General features: G+C 28.0%; 1 protein-coding gene across 1 annotated transcript; it reads left to right on the top strand.

The window, feature by feature from the left end:
• Positions 1–5385: 5385 nt before the first annotated feature.
• On the top strand, positions 5386–7650 carry LOC131606061 (protein neprosin-like). The gene is made up of 6 exons (XM_058878347.1): positions 5386–5467; positions 5594–5782; positions 6139–6300; positions 6405–6447; positions 6516–6715; positions 7261–7650. The coding sequence occupies exons 3-6, from the start codon at positions 6166–6168 to the stop codon at positions 7648–7650; spliced, it is 768 nt and encodes a 255-aa protein (XP_058734330.1). The 5' UTR covers positions 5386–5467; positions 5594–5782; positions 6139–6165.
• The last annotated feature ends 1630 nt before the right edge of the window (positions 7651–9280 follow it).

Raw genomic sequence — 9280 nt, 5'->3', positions numbered from 1 at the left:
CAAATTGATTAAAATAGAGGAATCAAGATTGTAATTTAGCATTCTTTTTATTAAAATCTTACTCAATGATACCACTTAACCTCATTTATTATAATTTCCCATTAAATCCACTTACTTTTATGAGATTATTTGAGACAATATTTTTTATTTGATTTAAAAAGTTGTAAGTTTTTTACTATATTATTAAATAAAATATATTTTTTCCTATAAATAATTTAAATTTAAATTTTATTTGAATCCCTCTATAATTTTTTTAGTAATGATCATACTAAAAATTTTCATCCACACTTTTGGTCAATCTTGTTAAAATTGTCGCTAATTCAGTCGCTAAGTAGAAACCGTCGTTAATTCTATCATTACATTGTAAAAATTGTCGTTAAGTTGTAGGAGAGACAAAAAATATGGATGCAAATTTTTATGAAAGAATTTTTTTTGAGAAATTTAAAGTGAAATATCAAATATTTAGAAGGATCACAAACATACTTAGCCCTTAAAAATAAAGTGTTGACTTTTATATTTTAATAAAAAATGTATAGGTTCCTAACTTACACATTTATAATTTTAGATGAGTGTAAACTAATAACTCATAAATATGTTTTAGACTCAGATTAATTTGGCCCATGGATTGTTTCCATTTTTAGCCAATTCTTCTCTTATATAAAGGAGGCACCCTCCTTTATTTTACACCAGAATTTCAAATTTCTCTATTTCTTTAGAATTTATCCCCTTCTCTCTCTCTCTCTCAAATATATTTCTTTCACTTAAGCTATCTTAGTGCCTTGTGAGTGAAAACTACTTACAAGAAAAAATTTGTATCGGTGTTGTGCCATTGTTATTGCTCTCAAGATTGTGATATTCTTGAGGAATCGAGTTTGGTTCTTAATATTAACTAGTCATAAAATCTATGTTTTATTCTAGAACTTAGCCTGGAAAAGTTTTGCTTTGTTATTGAGAGTAGCATGTAAGATTTATAATCGGTTCGTTAGCTCATCCTAGATAAAAGATTTCTTTTGGTTGGGAATAAGCCATTGTAAAATCTTTAGATCTGCTTGTAAAGAAGGTTTGTAGGCATAACGTGTAAAAGCTCAAGTTTATAGTCAATATCTCAAGAAGATCTCTTGGAGACAGAAGTAGGCCAAGGTTTGCCCCAACATTGATAAATTACTTGTGTTATGTCTCTAAACTCTTATCTCTTACATTCAGTAATTTACTTTACCATTTTTATTTTTTCTATTCGTTTTACTCTGATCTTAAAGAATACAAACACAATTTGCATTTCAAGTAACAAAATTCTAAATTTAATCCCAAATGTTGAATACCACAATTTACCCCCTCATGTGCTTGAAACCACTTGTCCAACAAACCTGCTTAGCGTTTTCCTCTGTCTTGAAAAAATTCTTTAATGTTCTATACCTCTGTACCTACACTGGCTCGTCGGAGAATCCTACCAAAGATCCTTAAAGGGCATAAGATCATCCAAATCTAGACAAAGCCTCTATAATTGATCCTAGTAGAGGATGTCCGATGACCTTCCCTGGTCGATCACAACTCTCGTAATTTCCCATTCCTCGCATCGATTATAAATCACCACGGTTCATTGTTTTTAGGGTGCATGGTGATCACGTCTTCCTCGAAAAAAGTTATCTTGCCCCTTGAACTGGTGGCGATGCCTGTTTGGTAGTCAACTAGATTTCTGTCTACGATTAAGACTTGACATGCATATTCTTTCCCGGTAGAACTGGTTTCTCTGCCACCAACAAATCCTCCAGCGATGGTGTTGAACATGTGGCGAACAACCTTGTCACCCTCCTTCACGCCTGGCTTCCTTTCTTAACTAGTTTGCGGACTCTCGCAACCTTCATGTCCTTGGGAACTAGATCATCCAGTTTCACTGTTGGGGCTATGACTGGTGTATGTCTTCAAATGTCCTTACTTGATAAGGTGTTCAATTTTCTTCTTAAGTTGTAGGCAGTGTCCTCAGTATGGTGTCCCTTGATACTTTTAATTGTCCTAAATGGATTAAATTAATACATTTTTTCTTTTTTATTTGTCATTAAAAATTAGGGTTAAAATGAGTCGAGTAAAGTCAAACCCGCTTTAGCTCAGCTCGACTCCTTAAGAATTGGTTTAACTTAAAATTTGGTTCGAGTTTGACACAAACTATTTTTTAAACTCAAACTCGATTCACTATAAGTTCACGAACAACTCACTTTAACTCGTTAGATTCATCACGTTAGGTTTAGCTCGCTTGCTTCATGGACTTAAAAGCTATTTTTTTAAATCTAATTTTTTTATATTTGACATTTTAAATTAATATTTTTTATAAACAAAATATTGAGATAAAATAAAAAGTATAAGATTGAAATTTAGTTTTTTTTTTTCAAAAATCTACTAATTCAAAAACTACACAACTTTCAAGAAATACATTTGAAAGTCTAATTCAAAAACTACTTAATTAGAATTTAAACTTGTCTAAAAAATCTACAACTTCATCTACATTTTTAGGAACCTTAAATGCTACAAATTTTAAAAAGTTAATATTTTCTTAAAAAGGTAGTTTAAAGCAATTTAGAAGATATATGTTATTTTTAAACTTAAAGATATTTTTATATTATTAGATTTTTTTAGAAGATATTTAGAAGATATCTTTTTAAATTAAAAGAAATTTAGAAGATATATTTGATTTATTAAATTTAAAGAAACTTAGAAGATATTTTTTAAATTAAAAAATATATGTTAAATTTTAAATTATTTAAAAAAAAGCATTATTTATATGATGCTGATTTTATTTGTATATTTATTTTTAAAAATAATTTGCTCACTTGAGAATATAAATATAAATGATCAATTAAAACCGTTAGATTAAAAGAAAATATAGGGTTAAGATTTGGAGTAATTTTTTAAACTTACTCTTAAAGCAGTATAACCCTTCTCATAAATAATGGGGTTGATTTATGAACCTAACGAGTCAAACTATGTATAATTCAAGTTTAACTCATTAAATTAACAAACTTATTTGTTTATATTCAACTTATTTGATTCATGAACCTGATTCAACGATTTAATTGTGAATCAAATTTTAAACTATGTTTGAGTTGATTCAATTCATTGGCAACCATATTAAAAATAGACCTTTCTCTCCTATTAAATCTCATAAATATTCTTTTTACCATTCTATAATAATAATATTATTTTCTTCGTCTCATAATAAATATTATTTTTAAATTATTTTTAATCTCAAATTATTTATCAATTTAAATTAACACATCATTTATTATATTTTCCATCAATTTTTCTCTTATTTATTGTATTTCAAGTTATATAATTATTTCACTAATTAATATTAATAAGAATATTTCAATAAATGGAATTTTGTTTATTCTTTAAATAAATAAAACTATTATAACTTATGATTTTCTTAAATTTAAAGAAACTCAAAAGATATTTTTTAAATTAGAAAATATATGTTAATTTATAAATTATTTTTTTTAAAAGCATTGTTTATTTGATGCTGATTTTATTTGTATAATTATTTTTAGAAATATTTTTCTCACTTGATAATATAAATATATATGATTAATTAAAATAGTTAAATCAAAAGAAAATATAGGATGAAGATTTAAAGTAAATTTTTAAACTTACTCTTAAAGGCAATATAACCCTTCTCATAAACAATGAAGTTAATTTATAACGAGTCAGACTATGTATAGCTCAAGTTCAGTTCGTTTAGTTAACGAACTTAGTTTTTTTGCTTATATTAAACCCATTTGGTTCATGAACCTAACTCAATGATTTAATTATCGAAGCAAATTCCAAATTATGTTTGAGTTGGTTCAGTTCAATTGTCAACCATATAAAAAATAGATCTTAATTCTTTCTCTCTGATTAAATCTCATCAATATTCTTTTTATAAGTGTATAATGAATACATGAATGTTGAATAATATATTTTTTGTCTCATAATAATGTTATTTTTAATCTAAAATTTTTATCTATCTAAAAAATTAATGCATCATTTATTATATTTTCCCTCAAATTTTCTCTTAGTTATTGTATTTTAACTTACATAATTATTTCACTCATTAATATTAATAAAAATATTTTAATAAATGAAATTTTGTTTATTATTTAAATCAATTAAATTATTATGAACTTTAAACAATATAAATCAATAAAATTATTACTAACTTAAAAATAGTATGAAATATAAAAAAATCGCACTTAAAGTGACAATGAGATTAATTAAAATATCTTCAAATATGTCATGTTAAAACAATTTAGTTGATAGCTGTGCTGAGACATAATGTAAGGGTGTGAATTCAAACGCACAACATCCATTTATTCATTTTTAAAAGATAAAATTTTAGCCACTAAACTATCGACACACACACACACACACACACACACACACACACATATATATATATATATATATATATATATATATATATATATATATATATATATATATATATATATATATATATATATATATATATATATATATATACTCTCAAATACATTCTTTATTTAAGTTTAAATATCATGTTTAATAATTACATATTTTTTAAATTCGTCGGCGATTGCATATTAAACGAAAAATAATTTTTTTTCAATAACATGTGTATTTTTTTTTGTTGACAAAAGAACATGTATATTTGGAATTTTTTTCAACACAAAGAAAAAGTGAAAAATAAAATAGAAAATAGTCTAACTTATTGAATCCATTTAATAGTCTTGAATGCATTAAGTTAAAGTACTCTTTTTTTTTTTTTTGTTAATGCCACTGGGGAGAAAAAAAATACTAGAGGGGTAAACTTTATATTTAGGGGGCAAAAGACATAGTATTTTTATATTTCAAGGAGAGAGTTTTGTATATCCAAACTTTTTTTTTTCATTTGTCATTCAAAATAAACCTATTTTTTTATCTTATAGAAATTTATATTTTTTTGACTATGTTTAATGGGAGATGTATATTGAATAATAATAATAATAATAATATTTTTAAAATTAACTTTTTTTTTAATATTATATATATATATATATATATATATATATATATATATATATATATATATATATATATATATATATATATATATATATATATATATATATATATATATATATATATATATACACTCACTTGTACATGAATTCCATATTTTTCAAAGTAACTTCGACTTGATGGATTTAAAAGTCTTTCTAGTTCTTAGTTTGTGCATAATATATTGTAAAATTGATGCTAGAAAGAATACTTTACTAGATGGGGAAAATCATTTTACTCGATCTAATAGCCCCATGGTATGTGATCTATTGTCCCTTCTTAACTTTTTGTACTCATAATTTAATTGATTGTAATTTTGGTTTAGAAAATCTAGCATCAACTGGACAGTGATTTTGAGTGTGTTGATATCTACAAGCAACCTGCTCTACAAAACCCTTTACTAAAAAATCACAAAATTCAGGTATAGATAGTATAAATATTCATTACAGATTAGTATAAATATTTGTTTGTAAGGAACTTCATCTTCAATTATATTGAATTGCTTAATGAGCCTTGTTGTATTTTCTCTTTATTGCAATTTATGTAGCTTTATCCAACCTTTGCAAATAATACCATCCAGAGTAGATCATCTTATGGTAAAACTGTGGATGGATGTTCTGCGGGAAAAGTGCCCATTTACGATAGAAGAAAAATACATCAAAATATTACTAACTCATCTTCAAGATTACAGACGAATGATTTTCATCAATATTCAGAAAACTCTTCCGGTTATCATGTAAGTGATTATTTTTAATAAATATATTTTATATGGTCCTACTTTGATCTAATAGAAATAATTAAATATATAATTTAATATTATATACATTTGAAATACTAACTAAGTTCAATGATAAAGAGATTTATTGGATATATTATTAAAAATGCACTCTTTTAGTTTTTTAATAAATAAATGTTTTAGTAATATATATTATTTTAAATATTGACTTAAGATTTAACAAATTTTAAATGACCATGACTAATTTTTCTATACTTAATATGAGATAATACCAATATAAATAAAATAAAAAATAATACTAATTATTATATATATATATATATATATATATATATATATTTTTTTGTATTTTCTAGACCGTTACTCTTGATACAACCAGAAACATGATATTTCGCGGAGCATCCGCGGGCATAGGCGCGTATAATCTGTCGCTTCAAGTAAAACAGTCCAGCATATCTTCAATATGGGTAGAAAGTGGACCCCCAGTAGAACTTAATAGCATAAAAGTGGGACTTGGAGTAAGTTACTTTTATTAATTTGAAGTCATGTGCGGTAGCCCACCTTATACATCCTCAAAAACGTCCCTGAATATTCTACTCACATCCATTCTTTGTTGTGCAAGGTTCATCCAAGTTTATATGGAGATAGTCAACTGCGATTAACAGGTCATTGGACGGTAAGAATGTAGATTTAATAAATCAAATAATTAAAAATATAAAAAGTGATGAAAAAGTCAATAATTTGATTATGTTCAAACTCACTTATATAAACATTCAGGCCGATAATTACCAAAAAACTGGATGTTATAATATTGTCTGTCCGGGTTTTGTGCAAGTCAACCATGACAAAGATTATGCTATTGGTTCTGTCTCATATCCTACTAGTTCGATTGGATCAACAACAAAATATATTGGTTATATCAAAATCAAACAGGTAAGAATTTGTATTTAAATATATTATAATATGTTTTTAAAATTCATTACAACAAAAGTTACAATATTTTTTAAATAGTGATAATTGAATTAAGGGTTAATACCACTTTCACCCCTGTAATATAGGCGAAATTCGCTTTACCCTTTCGTAATATATATTTTTTAATTTCCCCTTGTAATATTTTATTTTTTGAATTACTCCCTAAGCGTGCAAATTAAACACCGAATCTGTGGGGGGGAATAAAATAAATAAATTATAGGAGGATAAACTTTACGCTTAGGGGCCAAAAGACATAGTATTTTTTTTATTTCAAGGAGGTGTTTGAAAGAAAAAAATTACTGGGGAAAAAACGAATTTCGCCTATATTACAGGGGTAAAGTATATTTAACCCTTAAATTAATTGAAAAAAGTTTTAATTAAATAGATGACTTAAAATATTTACCATTCATTATGAGTTATGTTTATGAATTGATCTTACTATGATTGGTTAATAGAATATCCTAGTAATATATCTAATTATATGTTATTTGTTTAAATATATCTAGGATCAGACTACAGGTCATTGGTGGTTAATTATTCAAACTACAGAATCAATGTATGTTGGATATTGGCCAAAAGAATTATTCACTCACTTAAGCAAAGGAGCGTCTTTAATAAGATTTGGAGGTGAAACCTATGCGCCACCAAATAATGATAGTCCTCCCATGGGTAGTGGGAGATTGCCAAGAGAAAAATTCAGAAACTCGGGTTTCATGGGATTAGTAAAGATTATTAATTCAGAATATAACGAAATTGACATAAACCCTGAAGATATGAAGCGGTATACCAATACCAATTCAGAGTGTTATGACTTGTGGTACAAAGGTTATGAAGGATCTCAATACAGACAAGCTTTTCTTTATGGTGGTCCAGGAGGACGGAATTGTGAGATATGATTATGTTGTCAACTTTATTAATAAAATTATTTCAAAATATTAATAAAGATCACTTTTATTTATTACTAAATGATGAATAATACGATGTTTATTTGTAGTGTCTTAACTCTAAAATACGATGTTTATTTATAGTGTCTTAACTCTAAAATATATATTGATCATCCATAACTTAGATACTAGTATGTGTAATGGTTGAGGTAGTAGAGGCTTGTTGAAGAAATCGATTAGTTGGTTTTTGTAGGAAATTCGTAATAACTTGAATGTGCCAACTTGAATTTTTTCTCTGAAATATGAGAAACAATCTCCAAATGTTTTGTCCAATCATGGAAGATCGAGCTGGATATAATGTGAACGGCCCTAAGGTTGTCACAATAGAGAAGAGGTGGTTTAGAGTTGGATACTTAAAGGTATTGTAGAAGGTAAAAAAAAGAATTTAAGCTCACAAGTGGCTGCAAAAAGTGATTGGTATTTTACTATAGAAGAGGAATGAGATATAGTTAATAACTCTCGTGTGTTCCACGATCAAAGACCTAAATTACTAAGGCCTAATCCATCTCAAATCCACTCTACTTGACCTAAGGTATAAAAACAATTCACACACTAAGAGCAAGGTACAATCTCTAATCTCCATTTTCCCACCATAATCATCTTAAATATTGAACTGACTTGGGCATTGGAGTGCCAATTATGCAGTTCCACCCCGCACCACCATAAACAAGATTAGAGCCGCTGTTCAAGATCATTAGTTTTCCAACTACATCCATTTATGGTTCCCGAACATAGTAGTGGCATCGTCTATGAGAATCAACGCCTGATTCCTACAAATTCCACAATTTTATATATATAATATTTTATTTACTAGTTCATAACCTCCTTAGGTTACTGAATTAAGAACATGTCAACTTCCAATTTTATGCTTTTCGATGATCCACAATTGCTTTCCAACTTCACAATTCGAACTTCCTCAGATCTCAGAATCGAGACATGCTCAAAAGTGAAAATGGAGAAGTCGGTTCGATCAATCATCATTTAGACTCCAATTCCCCAGAGTCCAGATCTTTGATTCCCATTATAACTCCATAAAATAGAAAAAGAAAGGATCTGAAAAATACTTATAGGTTTAGGTCAGGTTTTGAAGGAAATTTCCATGAAGTTCACGTCGGAGATTCACATCGCCAGTACTTCCCACCGCTATCGGGGTACTTAGGGCGGTGACATCAATAGATACCATAAGTTCATAGTTAATGATGCTCAGATACGACAAGTTCATAGTTAACACCGTACGCCAATCCATTGCTAGGGAGCCTCCCATAGGCACAACAATATTTCTACTTGATGCACTAGGGTCTCCTCAAAGCGGATTACAGAGAAGATGTCTGCTAAGCGTTCCCACGAAAATAAACCATGGACTCTAGTTGCTAGGACACCAGTTAGTAGAAACCTCCAACCGATGCTCAACGTCCATGTTCCAAAGGAAAGACTAGACGAGAAGAGAAACTTTCACTCCTTCTATGAAATATGGAGAAATGGGCCTATCAAGGAACACCCCTAACACCCGACCATCATACCGGGTCTGGGAGACGCCACATTTAGCAGGTTGGGTTGGCCACATACAGACATCCAACCTCAT

Source organism: Vicia villosa, linkage group LG5 (genome assembly GCF_029867415.1).
Source record: "Vicia villosa cultivar HV-30 ecotype Madison, WI linkage group LG5, Vvil1.0, whole genome shotgun sequence".
NCBI lineage: Eukaryota > Viridiplantae > Streptophyta > Magnoliopsida > Fabales > Fabaceae > Vicia > Vicia villosa.
The sequence above is the reverse complement of the archived record's forward strand: the minus strand, read 5'-3'. Positions and strand labels throughout refer to the sequence as shown.